The sequence below is a fragment of the Hemitrygon akajei genome, chromosome 1, assembly GCF_048418815.1.
Source record: "Hemitrygon akajei chromosome 1, sHemAka1.3, whole genome shotgun sequence".
NCBI lineage: Eukaryota > Metazoa > Chordata > Chondrichthyes > Myliobatiformes > Dasyatidae > Hemitrygon > Hemitrygon akajei.
This window is the reverse complement of record NC_133124.1, coordinates 123,493,638-123,520,657: the sequence shown is the minus strand read 5'-3', so window position 1 is coordinate 123,520,657 and position 27,020 is coordinate 123,493,638. Positions and strand designations below refer to the sequence as shown.

Genomic DNA, 27,020 nt, shown 5'->3' with positions numbered 1-27,020 from the left:
GACAGATTGACCCGGCTGACGATGAACATTGAAAAACTGACTAACTCTGTTGCATTAATAAAGCACCTTGTTAAATGTGTAAAACATGCCTGCATCAGTATTATCTTGTATTTCTATACAATGTTACATTAGGCTGTTACATATCTATTGTCAGAGAATTACTTGCCTAAATAGGTAAACCACCTTCACACGAGCAAGGACAGAAAACAGGGCAAAGTGAGTATATTTATTTATTCAGTAAATTATGGGTCAAAGTATTTGGTGAGTACATTTCTAACTCTTCTGGCGTCAGTTTCGTTACCGTCTGTTCTGAAATTGTTAGGTTGCGTTCAAGAAAACAATGAACTAGCGCGCTGCCGCCTGACAGCGTTTTCAGAAGTCTCCCATTACCCCTTCCACACTGATCCGGCCAATCTGGCGTTTTCAAAAATACGCACTTTGGAGAGCGTTTCTGAAAAGCTCCGGTTTTGGGGGACGAAAACATTGTTTTAGTGTGGATGAACGGTAAAAACGAAGAGAAAAAGCTTCAATTATGGATTTATCTGGTGTAGTGTGGACGTAGCCTAAGCCCTCTAATCAGCACAACTTAACAAGGTACAAAAGAGTTTTTGAATATAAAAATGTTACTGCTTAGCAACAAACACAAAACACTGGAGGAACTCAACAGGTCAGGCAGCATCTCTGGAAGGGAATAAACAAGCAATGTTTTGGGCAGATACCCTGCATCAGAACTGGAAAGGAAGAAGGAGCCAGAATAAGGTGGGGATAGGTGAAACCAGGTGAGGGGAAAAGGAGGTGGGTGGGTGAAGTGAGAAGCTGAGAAATGATAGGTGGAAGAGGTAAAGGTTTGAAGAAGGATGAATATGATAGGAGAGGAGAGTGGACTAAAGGAGAAAGGGAAAGAAGAGGGGCTTCAGATAGGTGATAGGCAGGCAAGGACAAGGGGTTAGTGGGAGCCTGAATGGGTAATGGAAAAAGGTGGGAGTGGGGTGTGGGGAAGAGACAAGAGAAATTTTTGGTATTTCTGGTCTTATAATGTTGCTTGACAAATGATCCAAAACCCTGATGCACTAATCATTCCAGGATTTAAATAAAAGGTCTTCAGTTACTATGTTTGATCACAATTCGACTTGTCTCAGTGACTAAGCTAGAATATCTACAAAAAAAATGCACCAATCAATCTGTAATCAAAAATAATGTTGTTCAATTTCTGAATCTAGTCAAGACTTTCAAACATTGTAGGGACCATTTTTGAATTATTTTCAAAACCTTTGATTTGCTCTTAAATTACAGATGTTGGCTAATAACATATTTCACTATATAATAAGGAATTTTTTTCTCTTTTTCTTTCTTTACCAAACAGCTTCGGTCTTGGTAGTGGGATTAGATTCTATTTTTTGCACAACAAAATTATCACATTTCAATATTAAGATTTAATTTACATAAATGTAGGGTAATGAGATTCCAAGTGTGATTCAAATATAATGTATTTGTTAATATTTAATCAATTTTTACTTATAATATATCTTATTGTACTTTGTACTCTTCTATGTAGAAAATTAATAAAAAATATTGAAAGTAAAGAAAAATAATAAGGCTGAAGGACAAATAGGAAACAGACAGGAAAGATGCTCTGACTGAGCTGGTTCAGCCCAAGCCAAAATAATTGGAACGAGATTTAACTGTATGGACATAGAGGAGTTATATTGTTAGCATACATTCAGTGGCCACTTTGTTAAGTAGCCCATTCTGATGTTTGGTCTGAACAACAAATGAACTGCGTAACTGTATCTACGTACTTTTATGCATTGAGCTGCTGCCACATTAGTGGCTGATTAGACAGATGCCTTACTGAGGTGTATAGGTGTACCTAATAACGTGGCTACTGAGTGTAGAATGACACCTTTTCAGTTTATTGTAAACATTTTTGAACAACGGATATTTTCTTGAAACATTGAACTTGATTCGAATTCCATTAGTTTATAAAATTCGACAGGGTTGGACTATATTCTTCTGTACAATCTCTCTTCTTCAAAAGTGGGACCAAATGTAAACTCCTCCCAAACACAAAATGCAATGGTATTTTAATAGTTTAACTGAATAAAAACTAGTCTTTAATTAGTTGATATCATACTGAAGCTTTCGAAAGCCAAGGGTAAACATGAAGAAGTTCACTTACCGATCTCTATCTCGACGTGAACCTGCTCTCATTCCACCACTTCTCCTCATTTCTCGCTCTCTCTCTCTTTCCCGCTCCCTCTCTCGGTTCCTCAGGCGCTGCATTAGACCTAAACCATAAACAACTACTTATTGTTGTAACTTCTATAGTAAATGTTATTAGTTTTGTTAACAACCAGTACCATTGATTAGTTACAACACAAAAATGAAAATTTTCAGGTTTCAAATTTTCTTGCAGTAAATATCTATAAATATTAATATATTTATCAATTAACAAAATATATTTTTAATTCAGAAATAATCATTTAAAAGATCAGCTCTCTATCTACATACTACCAGGAAATTATGATCTAAGATTGCCAATCATCAATACTGTCCCTTCTTATAGATATGAAGGACAAAATACACAAGAAGGCACAACGGTAGAGTAGTAATTAATGTGTCACTATTACAGCTCATGGTATCAGTTTGGAGTTCAATTCCATCTCCACTATAAGAAAGTTTAAAGTCCTTCCCGTGAAGCACATGGGTTTCCCATGGGTGCTTCATTTTCCACCCACAGTTCAAAGACATACTGGTTAGTAGGTTAATTGATCATTGTAAATTGTCCTGTGATTAAGCCAAGGTTAAATCAGTGAGATGCTGGGCAGCACAGCTTGGTGGTCAGAAAGGGCTTGTTCCGCACACTGTGTCTCAAAAGTAAATAAAATTTTAAAACAATGAAAATAACCTTCATCTGAAACTGACATCGTAGGAATAAATTTCTACCCAACATCCTGATGTTTTGCAAACCATTACGATTATATAAAACAAAGAAAACTTGTTTTCAGTGATTTAATCACATGCTCTTTAAAAAACTGACAAAGTATTTACTTTCTATATAATATTCTGATGGTTTTGTAATCTGCTCCTTTGACATAATAATTTGAATCTCTAAGATGAGAAATTAAATTTGAATAATTATGTACTTACAGTAAAGGTTCAATGAATTTTCAGACTATTACAGGTATCTATATACTCGTGAAAGTCCACATCATTTCAGATGCAGGATTAGTTTGTTACAATCTAACAGATCCTGTTACAGTCAGATCTTTTTTAATCTTGTTAAATGAAATGATTTAGCACCAGAACACACAAAAACCATTTATATTTGTGAAATATTTAAAAATCACATACTAGTTTGCAATCCCTTGCTAGCATTCTGTATGCAATCCAGATTTGGTAATTTTTCACTGGACAGAAATGCTTGTGCAATTGCAGTGTAAAAACTTCGAGCCACTCCACTACCCTCTCCTGGCTCATCTTTGAAAGTGACCTTCACCCTGTGCACTGTCACTGGAGTTGTGGTGCATCTGCGGCCAAAGTGATTGTTCAGTTGCCTCATTGTTTGTTGAATCAAGAGGTCACGATCGCGATCAACCTGAAATATCACACATTAAAATTATCTTTTTTCCCCACTGTTAATTTAAAGTACCCAAACCACTTAACTATTTACAACATTGAAATAAATACTGAGGGGAAGAAATTATACAGGAAATGATGAGGCACAGATGAAAACTTGAAGCACTGATTCACTGTTTCTCAATTTGAGATACCTACCAATATTTCAGTATAAACTTAAAGGCTTCAAGATCTAACGATAAAACTTGAATAATCCAGGAAACTCAAATTTAATCTCCCAAATTTAAACTGCACTGTTCAAGTTGAAACATGAGCGTTACTGACTAGATACTTTGCTGGAGAATGTGCATTTGGAAATGGGGTTTGACATTTATTGCTCAGAGACACTCACGTACAAAGTTACATTATTCAAGAAATAATCTTCTATATTACTTCCCAAGATTTAAAAGAGAACAAAGGGATGCCAGTGATCATGAAATCAAGCCACTTTTTACCTCAAGCGTTAGATCTCTGGATTGAGCATTTCTTAGTTTCTCCATTTCTCTCCGGAATTTTGACTCTTTCACTTCAAACCCACCAAGTTCAGTCAAGATCTATTGAAGAAATTCACACATTTAGTTTAAGTGCTATATGAATAATTCTGAAAACAATAACTTTAGAAGTTTAACATCAGTGTCATGATGCTGTATTTTACCTACCGAACCAGGTTCAGCTCCAACATCTTCCATAAATACTCTGCCAAAGAGCTCCAAAGACAATCGCCAACGCCCTAATAACATGTCATGAGAAATCACCATTCCCATGAAACTACATTGCGGCCTGAGATTAGATTAAAAATATGAAGAAATTATGAATTTCTAGAAGCATGAACTAATGTTAATTAAGAATATGACAGTTTTCTTTTAACATTGTTTTGAACAATTTGAAATACAGCTGCACAACAGCAAAAACTGCAAAGAACAGTTACCTGAATGATGTAAGTGGTGGTCCTTCACTTTCAGTAAGCCCAATCTCAGCCAGTAAGCTACTTTTTAGTTGTGCTGCAAGGTCTTGAGCAGATGGTCCTATTCGTGAGTTTTCAGATTCATCTTCTGGTAACACTTGCTCATCAGCTGTCTTCCTCTGTCGATTCTGCATACTCATAACATTCTTGAGGTTTGAAGAGTAAGACATTTTTGTGGGAAGCACCTGAAATGGACCACAATACTGATGTAAACTGGCAATGCTAAGACTTTAAAAAAGTTTCACTTGTAGGACGTGATCTGCACAGCCAGCCCTGAGTTTGCAGGAGGGCAATAAACAAGACATACGGTTGCAAGAAAAAGTTTGCAAACCCTTTACAATTACCTGTTTTTCTGCATTAATTACTCAAAATGTGGACTGATCGTCATCTAAATAGACAGATCCAATCTGCCTAAAGTAATAAAGCACAAACAATTTTACTTTTTATGACTTTATCAAACATGTATAATCATTCACAGTCCAGGCTAGAAAAAGTGTGTGAACCCTTGTATTTATAACTGATAGAACCTCCTTGAACAGTAACTCCCACCAAACATTTCCTGAGCTGCTGATCAGACTTGCACAACAGAAAGGAGGAAGTTTAGAACATTCTTCCATACTGAACTCTTTCAGTTCATCAATATTTCTGGGATACCTTGCACGAACAGTCCTCTTCAGGTCCATGGCACAGCATCTCAATTGGGTTAAAGTCTGGTCTCTGACTTGGCAATTCCAAAAGATGAATTTTCCTCTTTTTAAACCATTCTGTTGTTGATTTATTCTTGTGTTTCGGATCACTGCCTTGTTGCATCATCCAAGTTCTCTTAAGCTTCAGGTGACAGACCACTTACCTGACATTCTCCTGTAAAATATCTTGATACAATTTTGAATTCACTGTTCCCTCAATGTTTGCAAGCTGCCCAGGCCGAGACAGCAAAGCAACCCCAAGCCATGATGCTCCTTCCACCATGCTTCACAGTTGGGGTGAGGTTTTGGTGTTGGTGTGTGGTGTCCTTTCTCCTCCAAACATAGCAATCTGTATTTCTACCAAGAAGTTCAATTTTTGTCTCAGCTGTCCACAGAACATTGTCCCAGAAGCACTGTGGCACATCCAGGTGGTCTTTTGCAAACTTGCAGACGTGCAGCAATGCCTTTTCTTGGAGAGCAGTCATTTGCTCTGTCGTGTCCTTCCATGAACACTATTTGTACTCAGTATTTTTCTTACAGTGGACACATGAACAGAGATTTTAGTACATTCCAGAGATTTCTGCAGGTCTTTTGCCGTTTCCTTTGGATTCTTTTTCACCTCCTTCAGCAGTGTGATCTTGGGCAGGAGAATAGTAATGGTACTGAGTTTCCTCCACTTGTACACAATTTCTTACTGTGGACTGATGAACACTCAGGTCTTCAGAAATGCATTTATAGCCTTTTCCAGCAGCATACATCTCTATAATTCTTCTTCTAAGATCCTCTGGAGGGTGTTTTGATCGAGGCATGGCACAGATCTTTCTTGAGAAGAGCAGGCTCTGTCAGTAACCAGACTCGGTCCTTTTTATAGGGCAGCGCACCTCTACAACCCACACCTCCAATCTCATCTCATTGATTGGAACATCTGTCTAAAAAGCTTTTGTAGAAGGCATTAACCCAGGGGTTCACATACTTTTTTTGAATGTAGACTGCCATTGCTTAAATGGTATTTACAAGTGGTAGTACAATCATTTGTGTGTTATAAGCTTAGGCAGATTGTATTTGTCTATTATTGTGACAGAAAAACAGACAACATTTTATAAGTATTTAATGCAGAAAACCAGGTAATTGCAAAGGGTTCACAAACTTTTTCGTCAAACTCTACTTCCACGAACAGTAGTTGAATGGAGAATAAGAAACAGGTCATTGATTCATATTAAAGGAAAACTGCTCCTCCTTAAGATGGGTTTCATTCAAGTTAGAGCATACATACATACATAGTGGCCACTTCATTGGGTGCTGTATAACTGACACCTGCTTATTAATGCAAATATCTAATCAGTCAATTATGTGGCATCAACTCAATATACACGAGAGCATGCAGACATGGTCAAGAAATTCAGTTGTCGTTCAGACCAACCAGCAGAATGGGGAGAAAATGTGATCTATGTGACTTTCACCATGGAACGATTGTTGGTGCCAGATGGGGTGGTTTGAGTATCTCAAAAAACTGATCTCCTGGAATTTTCACTCACAATGGTCTCTAGAGTTTAGAGAATGGTGCAAAAAACAAAACATAAACATCTAGTGAGCAGCAGTTCTGTGGGCGAAAGTGCCTTGTTTCAAGAGGTCAGTGGAAAATGACCAGACAAGCTGACAGGAAGGTGACAGTAACACAAATAACTACTTGTTAACAGCAGTGGTGTGCAGAAGAGCTCTGAACACAGAACATGTCGAACCTTGAAGTGGCTGGGCTACATCAGAAGACCACGCTGGGTTCCACTCCTGTAATTAAAGCAATTACTGAGTGTATATTTAACCAGCAGAGATATTTTAGAAACTGTAGGTACTTTGACAAAATATTGTCTGGATTCCTGGCTGAGAAACAAAGGAAGTAAACTGACTAGGTCATACTTTGAGTTCAGTTTTCTATGCCTGTAAAAAAATGTGAAGAAACACAGGAGACAGTTCAGAAACAGGGTGTGTTCTGAAGGCATACTTGAGAGGCTCTTACAGAAGGCTAACAAACTTGCTGTGCTGGAGGGACTTTGTGGCCGTTACTACCTTCACATGTACAATAGGAGAATTTATTCTAAACTAGAAGTAGTGAATGAAATGACATCAACAGTTAGCACTGAAACAAGTAATGAGAACCTCACAATTCAAGTCAATCACCATTGCTGTCAGGTTATAGAATTCACAAAGTTCAAGGAGTAACTCCCTTACTGAGGAAATACATTGTCCCTGAAATGATGGCAACTGATTGACCCATTTGATCTGGAGGGTCAACCTTTGCCTAACCCATTGGTAACCCTTGTTATACATCTAAAACAATTGAAAAATGCTGAAATCAACCTAGCTCCTTCAAACACTGAGGAGATCAAAGAGCATCTGTGTAAAGAGGAACAGAATTTAATGTTTCATGTCTGACAAAGGATCTTTGAATTGAAGTGTTAACTCTGTTCTACTTTCCACTGATACCCCCTGAAATGCCTGGTATTTCCAGCATTTTCTGCAATAGAAACTCGAACATGCAGTGATTTCTGATAAATGCCTTGCAGGAGACCACTTAATGGATTGTACGTTTACAACAAAAAGGGAGCACTCCAGCCAGTATTAGCAACTGACTGACTCAGATCTATGTTTAATGTCAGGTTTGTAGAATAGAGTTCTATTCCACAAATCTCATAGAAAAAGCCAACTTGTGGTAAATGAACAAGTAAAAATTTGAGTGAAAGCAAATTCATACAGGAATAGAAAACTGTACAACATAAGGCACATGAAGTTCAAATATTATGAAAGTGTTTACTATGATAAACAAATGTACATGGGTTAATTTAATTTTCTGCATTTTGCAAAGCTGAGGCTTCATAAGGCACTGGTCAGACTGCATTTGGAGTACTGTAAACAGTTTTGGGTGTTAAGAAAGGATGCGCTGGAATCAGAGGAGGTCCGGGAGTTCATTTACCAGATTGAACCCGGAAATAAAAGGGTTAATGTATTAGGAGTATTTGATGGCACTGGAGTTTATCAAAGTGGTGTGGGGGAAATATTGTTGAACCATAGCAAACATTGAAAAGCCAAAATATAGTGGGCATATAGATGTTTCCAATAGTTGGAAAATCTAGGACCAGATGGCAGAGATTCAGAATAGGAAAATGTCCCTTGAGAACAGAGAGGAGGAAGAATGTATATAGCCAAAACGTGATGAATCTGTGGAATTTACTGCCAGACAGCTGTGGAGATCAAGTCATTGGGTACATTTAATGTGGAGGTTGATAGATTCATAATTACTGAGGACATCAAAGGTTACAGGAAGAAGGCAAGAGAATGGAATTGAGATGGAAAATAAATCAGCATGATGGAATGATGTACAGACTCAATGGGCTGAATGGCCTAATTCTGCTCCTAATGTCTTATAGTCTTACTTTCCTTTTAAAACTTCTCCACAATAGGTCTACTTTGCAACCCTTGACATTTTCAGCTTAAAAATAAAGCTTTTAAACTTAATTTTAATTGAATGCAATGGATTGTGGTTGACTGGGCCATATTAGGACAGCAGTTATTTGAGACAACACTAACAAAAACAATTGTGAAAATTACCAGGATTCTTTTCTCTTATTTGGGATACTATGCTGCTTAATTGGGACAGGAGACCATTGCCAGACAGGTTCTAAATAGCATCAGTTGTGCGCTCCATTAGACACAACACCATGCTTACAGCAAACAGTTTTAAATAGCTTCAGTTGTATATGTATGTGTTCAAAAAGCAGTGATTTTTGTTAGAGATGGTTGGCGAGAAATATCCAGGAGGACAATTCCAAACTGTTTTTTTCACTATGGTTTCGTGCATTCAGATTTGGAAATGCCAAAAACAGCTGGGAGTAAAAATTAAACAATTTCACTACTTCAAGTTAGAAACTGAAGAATTAGAAGATATCAACAATCTTGAATGTTACAATGAAAATGAAGATGTGGAGGATGCATTCATCAATAGCATGGAATGAAGGTAGTCCATTACCTACACTAGGTGCCTGTGATCATTTTACCCAATTGTGTACATTGGATAAATTCACCCATCAATAGTAATTAGGAACTAATACAGTTTTATAGTACTGCAGCACTAATGATAGTGTTCTAATTTGTTCTGTATTTAAACACATTCGTTTTTACTCAGTCTTTTAAAAAAAAAATACCTTGTTAATTAAACTAGTGAAATATGTCATTTGCATCAAATTTAGTAAGTGAGAATTGTGCTAAGCAGCCCACAAATGTTGCCACGCATCCAGCACCAACACAGCATGCCCGCAACTCACTAATCCTAACCCATACATCTTTGAAATTTGGGAGAAAACCAGAACATCTGGAGAAACAACACATTGTCATGGAGAGAACATATAAACTCCTTACAGACAGTGGCATGAATCGAACCCCGATCTTACACTGCACTGTAAAGCATTGTGCTAACTGCAACACTACCATGCCACCTCATGTGGATATTTCTGAAATGTTATGTTTACTTTCACATCTCCAGCATCTGCATATATTACATGAAAAGAAGTGTCAAAATGAGAGAAGACTATATACAGAGTAATCATTGCTTGTATATTTGGTTTAGCCTTACCTCCAAGCAGTTTCTGTCCACAGTTACTTCAGTTATACCTTTTCCAAGGCCAGAACAGGATGAATATAGACCTTGACTTGGGCGACCAAATAAATCTTCTTTTCTGGCATTGGGCTATAAGGAGAAAAGAAAGAATTAAATAAGGCTCTGGAGTAACAAATTATTTTGGCAAACATTGTTCACACTAACACAATTTACATAATTACCAACATCAATGTAAAATCACTACTACTGTAGGAAACTTGAAGGTGTCTGAAATGACCAGTGCTATTGTTTACCTGTAACAGGTGAGGTTGGTCTGCCAAAGGAATTGCTTCAGCGAGAGAAACTTCAAATGGATTTGGTGGAATGCAACCAAGGAAGGTCATAGAATCAGAACGGCGAAAGAATGGATGGTTTTGCCCCGCCTCTGTGGACAGTGTTTCATCATCTTTATCATGGAGACCTGAACCTGAAAGAAAAAAAATCATGCCGAGGTGACTGCTTCTGTGAAGGCTCCCAGACTAACATCCCAAATATCGAGACTGTAATTATACTCAGCTATGCTGTAACACACTTGTATGTTCCCCCCCCTCAGCTGCATGGGGTTTCCCTCTAAGTGCTCTGGTTTCCTCCCACATTCCAAAGCTGTACGTATTAGTAGGTTAATTGGTCACAAGAGTGTAATTGAGTGGCACAGGTTCGTTAGATCATAAGGGCCTGTAATTGCACTCTATCTCTAAATAAGTAATGCTGGGCAGGCCATATAACATCATTCCAGGCTCTCTCATAGGAAGAGATTTCCAGGTGGACAGATGAAAACATTCAAAAGGTTGCTCAAAGCCTCTTGAAAACAACACAACATTTCTTCTGACTCTATTGGTAATCTCTAGCTGATGACTATTCAGAGGAGTTCAAGATGGTGAAGGAAGTGTTGGAAGCACAGATATATGGGACCATACCTGGGAGCACAGATATGCCTCACATTCTACCTACCTGCTTACCCCATCAGTCGTTACATGGCCTACTGTGGAAGTGCCATGAACCTGAAGCTCCTTCACTAACCTCATTAGCCCAAGAGGTCACAAACCAGAGTGGAAACAAGTCATTCCCTACACCAGCGGATCCCAACCTGGGTTCTATGGACCCCTCAGTTAATGGCAGGGGCCATGTCATACCAAAGCTTGGGAACCCCTGCCCGACACCAAAGGTCTTCCCAAGCAGCAGCAGTATCTGTGTGCAGTTTAAGCCAGTAATGATGTACAAATGAAATGGATCCTTTCAGACAGATTCCTAAGTTGTCAGGTCTGTAACGTAGCATGAATATTAAATGAGCAATTCTTGTGGGTGTTGGTCTTGGGATGGAACATTCCTCACATATATCCATGTGCCCTTCAAAACTGTACAAAACAGTTTCTGATACATTTATGAACTTGCAATTTTGGACAGAACAAGTTGGGGAAAAAATTGAAAATCCACCTGTAGATGCTCACGTCTAGTAAGTTAACCCCATTTCCTGCCTACTCCCCATAACCCACAACATGCTTACGAAACGAAGAACCCATCAACCTCTGCTATAATGACTTGGCTTCCACGGTGTCTGAGGCAATGAATTCCACAGATGCACCACCCTCAGCCAAAAGAAACTGTTCCTCATCATCACATATAGAGATTCACCCAGACCTATAAATTAGGTGTTATGAATACATAAGTGATTTGTCCAACACCTGAAGAAACTAAGGCCTCAAATTATCTTTAAATTATGCAGATATGCATCACAGGTCACTCATTAGTTCAGATAATTAATTTCAAGCTACTTATTTCACTGAAGTGTGAGCAGCAACAGAAATAAAAGGTGATCAGTAGGGATGGATGACATGATAGTCACAAGCAGAAGTTCTGATGAGCGAGGAGATACACAACTGATCCCCCAATCACCACATCAATAATCCCAAAGCATTTAAGTGGATATCTATAAGAGTTTCTTGATGCATATTTTTCTATCACTCAAGTGGTGAGCCATCTTTGAAACTGGACTTCAAACCACCTATTGTGCCTTTAAGTTACTTCCAATTTCTATAGTTCTTATTTACCCCATATTGCACCTAAAATATGCAAAAATAATACCAGCCACTATGGAAAAATTGTCTAGTACAACATAATATAGAAGTCCATCACTAATTAGATTAGATGGAAAGAAAGATTAAATGAACAGACAAGAAGTTGGCAGAGTACAATGCGTGAAAAAGTGATGTTATCCATGATGGAAAAGTAAAAAACTATTTAAATAGAGTGAGACCACAAATGGTAGAAGGAGATTTGGAAGTTCCAGTACATGAAACATGGGTGGCTGGTGTGCAAATACAACAAAAAATTAAAAAGTGTAATGTAACATTCACTTTCATTACAAGGGTCACGAAGCATAAAAGTAGGTTCTTTCCACGATGCTGGTGAGATCATACCTGGAGTATTCTTACAATTTCGACCTCCATATTTAAGGAATAAAGTGCTTACACTGGATGCAGTGCAGCAATGAGTCATTAGTTTAATGATTAGGATGTAGGGGTTGACATATGAAGAAAGGCTAAGCCTACATGCATTGGTGTATAAAAGGTGATCTGGCTGAAACGAAATTTTGAACATGGAGACAAAAAATCATTTCATCCACTGGGAGATTCTAGAACTAGGGGACAGTTTCAAAATAGGGGTTTCCTACTCCAGATGGCAATGATGAACAATTTCTTCTTCTGGGATTTGGGAATCTTTGGAAGTTCCTGGAAAGCTGTAGGGATATAGCAGAGAGTGGCAGAAATTTCAGGCTAGAGGGGCTGATTCATGCCCCTATTTCTGATACATTGAAGTTATATCGATGAGACTTCCGGTGGCTGTAATGGAGTAGGTTGCAGTAGCTACGTACTCCGAAATTATTTGCTTACTTTGCTGTTTAAACCTATCTCGGTGAGAGCACCATGAGTAGAAAGCCGTCAAAAAGAGAGACTAGTTTAGAGACTTTGACTGAAATGATTCAACAAATGTCAGAGAAACTCGAAAAATTGGATAAACTGGATGACTTGGAATCCAAGTTTGATTTGTTACAGAATTCCTTCGACCTGGTTAAGTCTGAACTGAAAACGCTTAATCGGAAACTTGGAAGTATACAGCAGACTGTGAATGACCACGAAATTCGTATTAAGCTACATGAAGAATCTCTGCCGGTGTTGCAGAAGGATATCGAAGGTTTCTAGAAAATTTCTAAGGAACAACTTAAAAAATATGATGCGTTACTGAAGAAACTTACAGATTTGGAGACCAGGAACCAAAGGTGCAATATCAGAATTCTTGGGCTCCCTGAAAAACTGGAGAGTAATCAACCTATCGATTTTTGTGCTCAAATGTTGAAAGATTTATTCCCTGATATACTATCGGAACTACCAAAATTTGAGCACTTTCACCGAGTTACCCTGCCTAATTGGGAACCTGCCAAACCTCACCCTATTATCATTCGCTTTTATGACTATCAGATTAAAGAACAGATCCTTCGTGAATCAAGGAAGAAACGTATATTACAATTTCGTGATCAACAGTTTCGGATCGTTCAAGATTATCCACCGGAAGTTCTAAGAGGTTTAAAGTTTAAAGTTCTAAACAGGCTTTTAAAGAGGTCATGTCTGATCTTTTTAAGCTTGGCTGTCGCCTTTCTCTCAGAGATCCGTGTAAACTCAAGGTTACTACTTCTGATAATAAGGTTTCTTGGTTTACGAAGCCTGAAGAAGCTAAGAAACTTTTACAAAGTCTCCATCCTTAAATTCAACTTTGAGTTGTTTTATGTTAAATGTTTTAATTTCACATGTTCAATCAAGTAATTGGTGTTTTGTTGATAACAAGGTTTCTTGGTTTTACGAAGTCTTAATCATTTGTTTGATTAAGTAACTGGCGCCTTGTTATCTTTCAAACTATGCAAAACATGCAGGCAGACTGCATCCATTTTCTCTTTTGCTGTTTTTCGCAGCTCTTTTTAAACAATACGTTATATCCTCTCAGTGTTAGGTAGGAAGCTATCTAAACGGCTGCCCTTTTTTAATTATCTTCTATTTCTTTCTTTACTCTTTTTTTGCTCCCGCGAGTATATGTTGTTTTACTTATTGATTTTCCACATTTGATTTTCCTTATCTGTCTTTTCCTTTTTTACCAAGACTAATACTTATATTTTCCCATGGTTTTTTTAATCGTAATTAGCAAACTTATTTACTTTGATTTTTTTTGTGTATGAATATATATATATATATATATATATATATATATATATATTTACAATTGTTTATTCAGCACAGCTATACATATATATTTTCTGGAGCCACCGGAGTTTTGGGTTGGGAACGTTAGAATTAGTCTTCAGCCTCCCTTGGCTGATTTCTCTCTTTGGGGGGAGGGAGGGGGGAAATGGGTTCTTCTATAAAGCTGATTGGACGTTTTTACTGTTTTACTTATTCGCTATCTGCATGTCTGTGATTACCTTTTATACATTATTAACGGATACTTGATGGATTCTTTTATTAATATACTCAGTTTTAATATGAAAGGTCTAAATAACCCTGTTAAACGAAATAAGATTTTCTCTTATATCCGGAAACTTAAAACTCATATAATCTTTCTCCAAGAAACCTATATTCGTAAAGATGATATTTCATGTTCTTTCAAAGGATGGAAGGGTATACATTTTCACTCACCCTCTCAATCTAGATCGAGAGGCGCCTCTATCCTGTTTGATCAGAATGTATCCTTTATTCAACATAATGTAATTTCTGATACAAATGGGCACTTTGTTATTGTTTCAGGTAGTCTTGGGAATAAACTAATCGTATTTGCGAATGCATAAGTTCCAAATACAGATGACTCCTTGTTCTTTTCTCTTTTCTGCCTGATTTGAATCGATATTCCTTAGTAATGGGTGGAGATTTTAATTTTTGGCTTGACCCTATATTAGACCGCTCTTCAAGTAAAACTCCTATCACTAATAAATCAGTCCTACTTTTTAAATCTTTTTTATCTCAATGTGGTATTCTTGACGTGTGGCGTTTTTTACACCCCCAAGAAAAGGAATATTCATATTTCTCTCAGGTTCATCATATGTACTCTCGGATTGATTATTTTTTTTATAGATAGAAACTTGCTTCCACTGGTACGATCCTGTGATTATAAGGAGATTGCTTTGTCTGATCACGCACCTGTGCTTCTGGCTTTAAGACTACCTGTTTACTCTGTACTAAATAGAAGTTGGCATTTTAACTTATCATTGTCATCTGATAAAAATTTTCTAAAGTTTTTGGAAAAAGCATATTACTTTTTTCTTTAAAGAAAATTTTAAAGGAGATACTGCTGGTAATATAGTCTGGGATACTTTTAAAGCATATATTTGTGGAGAAATTATCTCTTACTCTACCCATATATAGAAAAAAGCTGACAAAGAAAGGTCTGACCTAGCAGTGATATTAAAAGATCTTGATCGAAAGTATGCCCTATCTCCAGATCCAAGTATATATAAGTGTATTGAAATCCAATCCAAGTATAATCTTCTGCTGACTTACCCAAATGAATGACAACTGTTGAGAGATAAAACTCAATTTTACATTCACGAGGATAGAACTGGTAGTTTATTAGCCAATCACTTAAAATCTTTTAGTTAATCGTCAAATCACAGAAATTTTTAAAGATAATGGAACTAAGACATCTGACCATTCTGAAATTAACAACGTATTTAAAGACTTTTACCTTAAGTTGTATCAGTCTGACTCTTCTTCAGATGATACCTATATGAATGCTGTTTTCAGTAATATCAACATTCCTACATTGTCTGCTGACAGTCTAACACAGATAGATCAGCCTATTTCCAATGAAGAAGTGGCTGAGGCTATACGTGCTTTACATTCTGGTAAGACCCCAGGACCTGATGGCTTTCCTGGGGAGTTTTATAAAACTTTCACTATGTTACTTACACCTTATTTATCCTCTGTTTTATCAGAGTCCTTTAAATCAGGTAAACTCCCTCAATCTTTTTATGAAGCTCTTATTTCTCTTATTCTTAAAAAAAATAAAAATCCAGCTGAATGTTCTTCATACAGACCGATTTCTTTATTAAATGTTGATGCAAAAATTTTATCCAAAATCTTAGCTCGAAGACTTGAAAATATTCTACCATCTATTATATCACATGACCAGACAGGATTTATTAAAAATCGTTACTTACATTTTAATATACATCAGTTATTGAATGTGATATATTCACCATCCAAAAAAAAATCAAAGTATTATCCTTAGATGCAGAAAAAGCCTTTGATAGGATTGAGTGGAATTATCTTTTTAAGACCTTAGAAAAGTTTAATTTTGGCCTCAATTTTATTCGTTGGGTTAAATTAATCTACTTGTCTCCTACCACTCAGGTTATTACTAACTCCCAAATTTCTAAGCCCTTTAAATTACAGCGGGGAACTAGACAAGGATGTCCTCTTAGTCCTTTACTTTTTGCTTTAGCTATAGAACCCTTAGCAATAGCACTTCGAGAATCTAAGGACATTTCTGGTATACTAAGGGAAGGTATGTCTCATAAAATTTCATTATACGCTGATGATATTTTACTTTTTATCTCTAACACTGAAACTTCTTTACCTTTGGTTCTTTCTTTAATCTCCCAGTTTAGTTCTTTTTCAGGATATAAGCTGAACCTACATAAAAGTGAGTTATTTCCTTTAAATGACCTAATATCATCAAATGCCAAATTTCCGTTCAAAGTTGTTACAAGTCAATTTACATATCTAGGTGTAACAATGACTAAAAACGTCAAGAATTTATTCAAAGAAAACTTAAACCCTTTATTGAATTATGTGAAAAAGATGCTTTCTAAATGGTCCCCTCTTTCTTTATCCCTAATTGGCCAAATTAATTTGATTAAAATGAAGATTCTTCCTAAATTTTTATATCTTTTTCAGGCCTTAACTATTTTTATTCCTAAGACGTACTCTGATTCTTTAGATTCAATTTTAACCTCTTATATTTGGAATAATAAACAAGCTCGTTTAAGTAAAGTTTACTTACAAAGAAATAAAGAGATGGGTGGACTAGCCCTACCCAATTTTAGGTTTTACTATTGGGCTGCCAATATAAGGAATATTACTTTCTGGTCCTATTATATTTATCGTAAAGATTGCCCATCATGGGTCTCCTTAGAAGTTAATTCTGTAAAAAATTCCTCTATTGTCTCTCTTCTTGGATCATACTCTTCTTTTTCAGCAAATAAAACAACAGATAACATAATTGTTAAGCAAACTTTAAGGATCTGGTCTCAACTTAGAAAATTTTTTGGTTTAGCGAATTTTTCATTATCATCTCCCATTCTCCTTAATTATTTTTTTATCCCTTCCATGACTGATAAAGTCTTTAGAGATTGGGATGAATTAGGTATTAAGTGTTTTTGGGACCTGTTTATCTCAGGATCTCTTACTTCATTTGACCAATTGTCAAATAAATTTGCACTCCCAAAATCACATTTTTACAGATATCTTCAAATTAGAGATTTTCTACATTTCCAATTACCGTAGATTCCGGATTTTAAGCCGCTACTTTTTTCCCACATTTTGAACAGCTTTGAACTTTGCGGCCTTTAATCCGGAACGGCTAATACATGGTTTTTTTCATGCCGCCTCGTAAACATTTTGCCTCATAACAGTAGACCAATAAAATTGATGAGTAGTTCACAGAGGTCCAATGAAATTGTACGATAAATCAAGCGCACTTTCACAATTAAATTATTGTAAATCAGTCATTTGTACTCACCCTCATCAACATGGAAAACACTCGAAGCATTGTGCTGCCTTTATGGCAGTTATTTAGTTTATAATATTTTCGCTTAGTAATTCATTTTCTAGTTAAAGTTAGAAGAGTTTTAACTATATTTGTTTTCTGTACTACATCGCGGGATGCTATGACGTCACACCCGGTTTCGCGGTGTCTTGTGGGAAAATGCCGGTTTGCGATGAAACGGGACGGAGGGAGGGAGCGCATTACGCGAGCGGCTTTGGATCTGAGCGAACGCTGCTTTTAAGTTAAAGGTGATCAATAACTTTTCCTGGTAGGCTGCAATATATATATTTTTTACCAGTCGTTAGGAGATATTGGAATGTTGTTCAGTAAAGAAGTATACGCAACGTATATTTAAAAGTAGCCGCGTTACGGGCACGGTTCGAAAAAAAGCATTTGCAATATGTATTTGTTTTTGTTACCATATGGATTTAATTAAAAGTTAAAAAATCCTCACGTGTAATATCTTTCTGTGTAAATATCTCATATTACAACGTGGGACACCTGCGGCCGAAAATCCGGTGCGGCCTAAAATCCGGTGCGGCCTTTACAATTAAAAAATTGATTTTATTTCTAAAATTAGAGCCAGCGGCTTTTAATCAGGTGCGCTCTGTAGTCCGGAATCTACGGTAGCTATTTTCCTATAGGTCCTGATAAAAATTTACTGGACCATCTTTTAAATTTAAAACCTTTTGTTAATGGTTCTATTACCAGTATCTAACTTGTTGATTGATTCTAGACAAGACTTTTTAGATAAAATAAAAAAAGCTTGGGAGGATGACCCAAATTGTCAGATTTCTGATGATAGATGGAATAAAATTCTTAAACGGGTTAATAAATCATCTTTCTGTGCTCGTCATTCTCTTCTACAATTTAAAGTGGTTCATAGAGCTTACATTTCTCCAGTTCTTACCCAAATGTTTCTCCACTTTGTAATAAATGCAACTCTGCTGATGCCTCTTTAATTCATATGTTTTGGTTTTGCCCTACAATTGAAAAGTTTTGGCGGGAAGTATTCCATACCTTTTCACAACTTTTTAGGGTCCAATTTGACCCAAATCCCCTTACTGCCTTGTTTGGTATTATTGCAAATGAAGATATAACTTTAAATACTCCTAACCTACAGGTTTTAGTTTTCACCTCTCTTTTAGCAAGAAGAGCAATCTTGCTTAAATGGAAGGAGTCTACTCCTCCTACACATCTTCAATGGCTACGTGATATTATGTCGTATTTAAATTTAGAAAAGATCCGCTGCTCAGTCTTAAATTCGAAACAATCTTTTTATGATATTTGGGGACCTTTCCTAAATTACTTTTCCAATTTATAAAGTTTAACAGTGCACAGACTTTTATGTATATTTTTATCTTCTCTTCTTAAGTGAATGTTTTTTTTCTAATTATCCATTGTCATCCATCAGCTTTTTTCTTTGGTAGTTGGTAGGGGGTTGACTTTTTTATATATATATATATATATTAAAAAATTCTTTTATGATGTATGACCTATCTTTAAATTTTTGATTACAGAGTGGTATACCTTTATGTGTTATGCTATAACATTTTGATCAATTTTATTACAATATATGAATGTACACAAGTTATGTTGAGATGTATCTATGTGTTGCGCTCTGTAAATCTTTTTTTCTGAATAAAAAAAATATTGTAAAAAGAAGAAAGTTACATCAAATCAGTTTCAGCTGTGAAGAAGCAATAAAATCCAATTGTGACTGTAACTCAATACACAATGCAAACCAGCCTCCCTCTCCATTGACTCCATCTACACCATCTAAAATAAAAAGAATAGCCTTGATATTCTGTAAGCCATTTCTACATACAAATATACTTACTTTGATTGGTATCGTCTTCATTTTCATGTTCTGAATCTTCATTGTCAAGACCCAATTCCAACAACTCTCGAGTCCTGCAACAATAGCATTAGATCCAAATATAAAACTTTCTTAGCTTGAAAGTAAAAGTTACTCAAAGTAACTCAAGGACAGAAACTATTTTTCAAATTACTACAATGGACCACTTTTAGTTTTGAAAAACATTTTACCTCTGAAACCAAATCAGGTTTTACATTGCAATACCCTCTTCACTGTGCAGCCCACTCTAAAAAAAATGCTGCCATTGGAAAAGTTTCAGTGTTTCAGCTTGCATTTATTTATTCAGATGCAGCATGGTATAGGCCCTTCGAGACATGCTGCCTAGCAACCGCTGATTTAACCCTATCCTAATCACGGGACAATTTACAATGACCAATTAAACCTACAACCAGTACATCTTTGGACTGTGGGAAGAAACTGGAGCATCTGGAGGAAACCGATGCCTTCCACAGGAAGGACATACAAACTGCTTACAGAGAGCAATGGGAATTGAACCCAGGTAGCTGCTACTGTAAAACATTGTGCTAACCATTACACTATCATGCCCCCCGAGTTTAGGAACATCCAAATACTGATGTACTCTGGAAATATTTGAGCAAGACAATACGGGAAATATTTGCCAGTTTTTTGATTGTTTTGGATTCAGCATCATCTAAATTCTCTACAATTCAGTTTTAGTTTCGAACATTATTCATTCTAAAGTGGTGCTATTTTGTTCCTAGACAGAGCAACAAGCATATATGCCCTATCAATGAGAGCATTTGCAGCTGCAAAGACAAGTTCGACAGATCAAAAACAAAGATGCCAGTCCTATTTCTCCATCTTGGAGTTATTGCAAATTTAGCAGTATTGCTCATTAGGCTGCAAGGATCCCACCAACCTTAAGAAATTATTAATTATAATGAAACAAAAACTCTTATAAATCATATAATATCCACTCTAATAAGAGTCAACTGGCCCATAACACAATACTTTACTCTGAAAGATACCATTCAGCCCTTTTAACTCTATACTGCCTTTCGGTAGAGCTTAACAAAAGCTGCAGTCCAGGAGCTCAGCATCTAAACTAACTTCACATTGTTTGAAGTAAGGTATAACCATGGTTGCTCGTGCTATAACGACTTTAAAATAAGACCAGGATTCCATCTATTTCCACAAAGATCTCTTGGTAGTAGTCAACAGCAGATTGATTTGGACATTCTGCCTAAAGCAATTTTATTTACTGTGCTGCTTACAAACTAACCACTGTTGCTCACATTATTCACAGATCATTAAATACTTAGAAGAAATGATAAGCTTTAAGTAAATGCTCCTTAACTGTAATTAAAGGTAGTACCCTTTGATTTTCCAGCAATGAATTCTCATTTTAGAACATTTCAAATACAAAATTGTCACAAAGTCCAATAATCAAACTTTAAAGTGGGATGAAGCATATGGTCAAAGCAAGAGGACACAGCTGAATGAGCATAAAATTCAAATATGCAATTCAAATCTAATGCAAAAAATCCCCAAGGAAAATTAAATAATATAATAAAGTAGGACATAACCAGCATTGAGACTCAATGTGAGGAAATGGCTGTTGAAAGGCCAATTAAACCCTCATGTATGGTTTTTCAGCCTCTGCTACCAGCTCAAAGCCCTTCTATGCCAGTACCAGAGGGGTTCTGTTGAAGATTCTCAACAGCATTACTGTCAAATCCAGATTGTGTCAACATCCAATAGTTGTATTTGAGATTTGAGCCTCAAAAAGGAGCAGGCCAGAAGAGACTGGCTCCTCTGTCATGAGTCACGTAGTCTGATCCCTTAATGCCTTTCCTTTTACAAAGCTAGGTCAGGAGTGCAATGGAAATCTTGCCTGGGTAGGTAAATTCCCCAAGAATATCTATAGCTCATTGTTACGCTGTATACTATGGACAGTGAGGTTCTCACTGGATTTCAAATACACTGTTTTCAACATTGGTGCATTCTAGTTACAATGCACACATTCCACAGGAATCTTTGCGAAATTCTTCATCAGCTTCCATCTACATTAACAAACTTATCTCTGGGGAGGTAAATTCATTGGATACATTTAAAGAGAACTTGATTAGTAAGGCGTCAAAGGTTATGGGCAGGAAGCAGGAGAATGGGATTGAGAGAGATAATAAATCAAACATGATGGTATGGCAGAACAGACTCAATGAACCTAATGGCCTAGTTCTATCTTATCTCCAAACTCTACCAACACTTGCCTTCCTGATATGTACTTTTCTTTAATCACTGAAAGGTCACGTTCTTGTAATATCCTAATTACACCATCATTCAGGTACAGAGAGCAAAAGATTGACAGAAGAGCCAATTAAGATTTTTATTCATAAAAGTAGTTCGGTTTTCAGAATCAGTCTTCTTAAAATTTGAACACAAGTACCGTTTTCGATCTAGTTGTGGTGTATCCAGTGTTGTCTGTTGATTCATTGCTTTAATCCAATAAATAAGTGCTTGGAAGACGTATGCTACGTGCTTTAGTGAACAAACATCCAGTACTGGCAGGACATCAGAATGTTCATCATTGTGCGAACGCATCAGAGAAAGAGCATAGTTAAGAAAATCACCACGAGCAGACATCATTCCTTGACGGGCATTCAACAAGGTGGCACGCCTGGACAGGGGTCAAAATATTGAAAAGAACAGTATATTAAAATTTAATATTCATCCTTCTTTTGAATTAATTCAGCCTACACCAAAACAAATACTGAAACTGCCTTCAAACCCAAATTGGGGTATGATTTAGTTCTTTTTATCAAGGCTTCTAATAAGACTAAGATTTTCATACAATGCTTTCCTCAAAACCATTACATTGATACATGCATAATGTCAGTATGTTCTCAAAGACCACTGATGGCTATTTCAGAAAAATAGATACTTCCTAACATAAATCATCTGGGGGGAAAACTTTTGTATGCTATTAACCAATTTCAATTTGAAATCAAGAAACAAACTTCGAAAAAGTATTTATATACAATTACATGCCTGACAGAAATTTTGTCAAAAGTCCTTCTAAAATGGTAGCACCTATGATAACATTTTTCAATGACTATAAACAGATAATTTATAAGGCTTAAATCAATAGTATTATGATAAACAATAAGTGTTCTTTGACCTAATAATGCTTTGCCTTCAACAACCAAATAACATGCTATGCCGCAGTAAATCATTTTGGTAAGTCAACAGATCATGATAGGTAATACAGGTAAACAACTAACAGACCATAATAGGTAAACACCTCCAGTATGATGATTCTCAACACTGGTGCCCTACAGAGTCCTGAGCACAGCTACTTCACTGTCTATATACTCATGACTGCATGACCAGATTCCGCCTCATCTACAAGTTTGCAGATGATAGATCATAGTGGGCTGTATCTCAGAGTGTAGTAACTTGATAGCATGGCAAAAACCTTTCCCGTAATGTCAGCAAAATAAAAAAGGTGGTAATAAACTTCAGAAATATGAGTGGGGATGGGGTTGGGGGGGGGGGGGGGAGAGGATGCATATGCTCCTGCTTACATCAGATGTGCTGAGGTTGAGAGGGTTGAGAGCTTCAAGTTCCTAGGGGGTAAACATCACCGATACCCTGCTCTGTCCAACCATGGTGATGCCATGGCCAAGAAAGCACACCAGTGCCTCTACTTCAAGAGGTTAATAAAATTTGCATACTCCTTTTGACCCCAATTGTTATCAGTTTACCAGAGAAAGCATTCTACGTGGATGCCTCACGGCTTGTTATGTCAACTGCTCAGTACGTAAAACTAAGAAACTGCAGAGAGTGACAGACACAGCTTAGCATATCATGGAAACCAGCCACCCCTCCATGAACTGCCTACAATTCATATTTGCAGCCTTGGTCAAGCAACTAGCATAATTAAATACCCTGTCTACTCTGAACATTCTCTCTCCCCTCCCTCAACACCCCCACCCCCCAATAGATAGAAGTTACAAAAGCCTGAAAGCATGCAGCACGAGACTCAAGGACAGCTTCTATCACACTGTTATAGGATTGTTGAAGGGTTCCCTAGTATGAAAGGATGGACTCTTGACCTTACAATTTACCTTATCGTCTGCCAGCATTGCATTTCCACTGCAACATTTTTTTTCCGAACTCATATTGATTTACACCATACTCTTTCAATGCACTGCTGTAATGAATTGATCACTATGTGTACAGATGAACAGTACACAAGACAAGCTTTTCACTGTACCTTGATACATGTGACAATAATTATAACAGCAAATGACACATATTTGGGGTGGGGGAAGTAGTGTGGGGTCAAAAAAAAAAGGTGATTAAGGAAAGAGGACAGGACAGTAAAATTACGACTGATGTTCGTCCCAATGACAAAGTTCATAAAAATTCCATTGTAAAATGATGGACAGGCTGAAATTAATTCAGGAAACTATGTTCATGACTGAAAAAATGCATGGAAACTGTCCAAAGGGCAAGATTAACCTGCTATGAACACACGTACTAAAAGTTCAGAAAAACACTGGCTTCGGAGTATTTTTGTTAGGCAAGACAGCATTTTTCCATTTTAAATTTAGTGGCATCATGCTACCATTACATCAAGAGAATCTATATAATGATAACTCACCTTCTTCCCTCTAAAGTTCTCAGACTGGCTTCTTCACGTGCTGTTAATCTTTCTCTCCTGGCAGAATTTTGTGAAGCATGCAAAGGATGACTTGGGTGACCTGGATCTCCAGCTGAAGATAATGCTGAACCATACCGCAACTGAGCCTCAGTGGAATCCATGATACTGACCATCCAGTTCCACGTGGGCATAAGCTTTTCCTCGACATAATTCTGTAGAAATGATTAAGACTTTAAATAGTAGAGAGGATGAACATTCATCTGCTTAAACACAAGAACGTCATTTAATTAGGACAAGGTGGGGAGGAGGAAAAAGTAGAAAAAGGATTATTTCAGAGATCCTTAACAGTTTTGCAAGATCATGCTATGTAGACATGTTTATTCTATCAGCACCTGCACAGACAAGACTCCTCAATTGCTAATTCAATGAAGAAACTGGAGGTCAGGGAGTAGTCTACTTGTATAGATGTGACAAACAATATTCAATGAAAAATTAGTTTCACCATTGCAAATTAAAGTCAAATCTTATATATAATGAAATTACCACTATTAGGAATTAAGCACTCAGGTTACAACCCAATGGAAAATTAAGGTCTTTAATACTAAAGTAACTTGTGCAATCTGTTCTGTAGGCTGGATTAAACAGCCCTTTTCAAAATTTATATGATAATAGGGAGAAAAATAACTTAAGCATTTAATGCAATGAAGAACTTTAGGCATAATTCATCAAGTGGTTTATACTGTCACCAGGTTTTCCTCCTTGGCCCTCAAAAATATGTTCAACACAGCAATGAACTGAATTCACACAACTTCCATTATCCTAAGGCACTCCCAAAAGCTTTCATACTTTAAATAAAGTACTTTTAAATTGCTCACTCTTGTAACGTGGACATTAAGGAGCTAATCCACACAGAGAAAGATCACACAAACTGCAGTGCCACTGAATCTGGACCATATCAACTACTTTTTCAATGATACCTTAAAAATACTGAGTACTACATTGGATATAATCTGTTTGCTTCTTTGCCTCTCAGAATAAACCAACAGAACTTTTGTATTCATTTAGAGTCACAGAACAGTACAGCACAGGAGGACCACCTTGGGCCTATCTAGTCTGTGCTGAGCTGTTAGTCTGCCTACTTCCATCAACCTGCCTTCCATACCCTTCCCATCCATGTACCTATCCAAATTTCCCTTAAATATTGAAATCGAACCCGCATGCACCATTTCCATTGTCAGCTTGTTCCACACTCTCACCACCTTGAGTGAAGTTCCTCCTCATGTCCCCTATTCACCCTTAACCCATGAACTCTAGTTCTAGTCTCATCCAATCTCAATGGAAAAGCCTGTTTGCATTTACCCTATCTATACCCCTCATAAAGTTCTAACTTATTCACATGACAGAACAGATGAGTTTGACAACCAAAGGATGACAAATTCCACATTGCAGCACTCCCTCCTTATTCAGTAATGGTCAAAAGTGGCAGACTAGCCTAAGCTCATGTCCTCAACACCTCCACTATTCTCTCACTTACTGTAAGATACCGCTTAAAACAGACTTCTTTGTTCAAAATTTTGATCATTTTCTGTAGTATTTTACAGGGGCACATGTTTTAGTCTCCATTAATGTTGCTCTGCATGCATTAGCTGACAATGCCTAATGCTGCTGCTACCAAGGAGAAGCATTTAAAATCAAGCCTGAAAGCAATTTCTTTGTGCCAAAAGTGTAGATAGTAACATGATGGAACCAAGACTCTCGTGTAACGACACATTAGAAGACAGGCATTAGAGGACCATGAATCTGTTATTCTGAAGGAAAATACTTTTTAAAAGTCAAATGCCAAGGAGGGAATTGGGATTCAGAAGAAGAAAAAAAGTGTTCTCCTTTGGCAGAGATACGAAGGGGACTACATAGGCTGGAGGGGTATGGAGTGCTACAGACCAGGTGTGGTTTGATGGGACTAGGCAGAATAACAGTTCAACCTGGACTGGATAGGCTGAAGGGTCAGTTTCTGTGCTGCACTGCCATATGACTCGATTGAAAATTGTTCTCTCCACATTTAATTTCCAGCCATCAGTGTATAAAATGCAGCAAGTTTTGAAACAGAACTAAAGTTGAGATATTAAACATAAATTAGAGAAGGAAAGGTCCAATGAACAAAGACAAAAGCCTAATATAGCAGATGCAAGAATGGTTCAGAGAAATACAATTTTCTTCTCCACTGGCAAATAAAACACATTAGGAAAAGTGACAACAATTATTAAGGTAAAAAGGACGACATATATACTTGTTACCACTTATTAAAACTTGACAAACCTGCAAGTTAATGGCATCCTGGTACGTTATTTTCAAGGCAGCTGGAATCTGGGAGTACACCAAGTGGTTATACTTTGGAATTAAGCCCATGAGATCCGAGATCTGCCGTATTACGATACTATAGGCTCGTGCTAGGCTGCTTGCTGATGTGAGGTAGCTACTAGAATTACTTGCTTCCAGGGCTGCAGCAGCTGCAGCTGCACTGGTGCTGATTGTAGCGCTGCGTCGCAAGGTAGAAGGGTCAATGTAAATTAAACCTGCTGAGCCACCTGGAAAAGATGCATTAGATAAAACCATAACAATTCAGTTCTACTTAAATCAACTCAAACAACAAGTAGCAAATAAAGAACATATTCTCAGAGCCAAGCACAAGAAATTCTGCAGATGCTGGAAATCCAGCACAAAATGATGAAGCAACTGAGCAGGTCAGGCAGCATCTATGGCGAGGAATAAACTGTCAATTTTTTGGCCAA

General features: G+C 37.0%; 1 protein-coding gene across 10 annotated transcripts in view; it reads right to left on the bottom strand.

Annotated features, from left to right (window-relative positions):
- Positions 1 to 27,020, bottom strand: part of ubr5 (ubiquitin protein ligase E3 component n-recognin 5) — a 177,553-nt gene that overhangs the window by 21,930 nt on the left and 128,603 nt on the right. For 7 of the 10 annotated variants that reach the window (XM_073051156.1, XM_073051211.1, XM_073051183.1 and 4 more), the window contains 11 exons: positions 26,548 to 26,816; positions 24,232 to 24,443; positions 22,012 to 22,242; positions 19,566 to 19,639; positions 10,171 to 10,343; positions 9,893 to 10,006; positions 4,547 to 4,767; positions 4,278 to 4,398; positions 4,074 to 4,172; positions 3,355 to 3,598; positions 2,180 to 2,303 (listed from right to left, as the gene is read on the bottom strand). In XM_073051156.1, coding sequence (XP_072907257.1) covers positions 2,180 to 2,303; positions 3,355 to 3,598; positions 4,074 to 4,172; positions 4,278 to 4,398; positions 4,547 to 4,767; positions 9,893 to 10,006; positions 10,171 to 10,343; positions 19,566 to 19,639; positions 22,012 to 22,242; positions 24,232 to 24,443; positions 26,548 to 26,816 — 1,882 coding nt within the window. The remainder of the gene's footprint in view (positions 1 to 2,179; positions 2,304 to 3,354; positions 3,599 to 4,073; positions 4,173 to 4,277; positions 4,399 to 4,546; positions 4,768 to 9,892; positions 10,007 to 10,170; positions 10,344 to 19,565; positions 19,640 to 22,011; positions 22,243 to 24,231; positions 24,444 to 26,547; positions 26,817 to 27,020) is intronic. The other 3 variants (XM_073051165.1, XM_073051231.1, XM_073051239.1) reach the window with 1 other exon arrangement.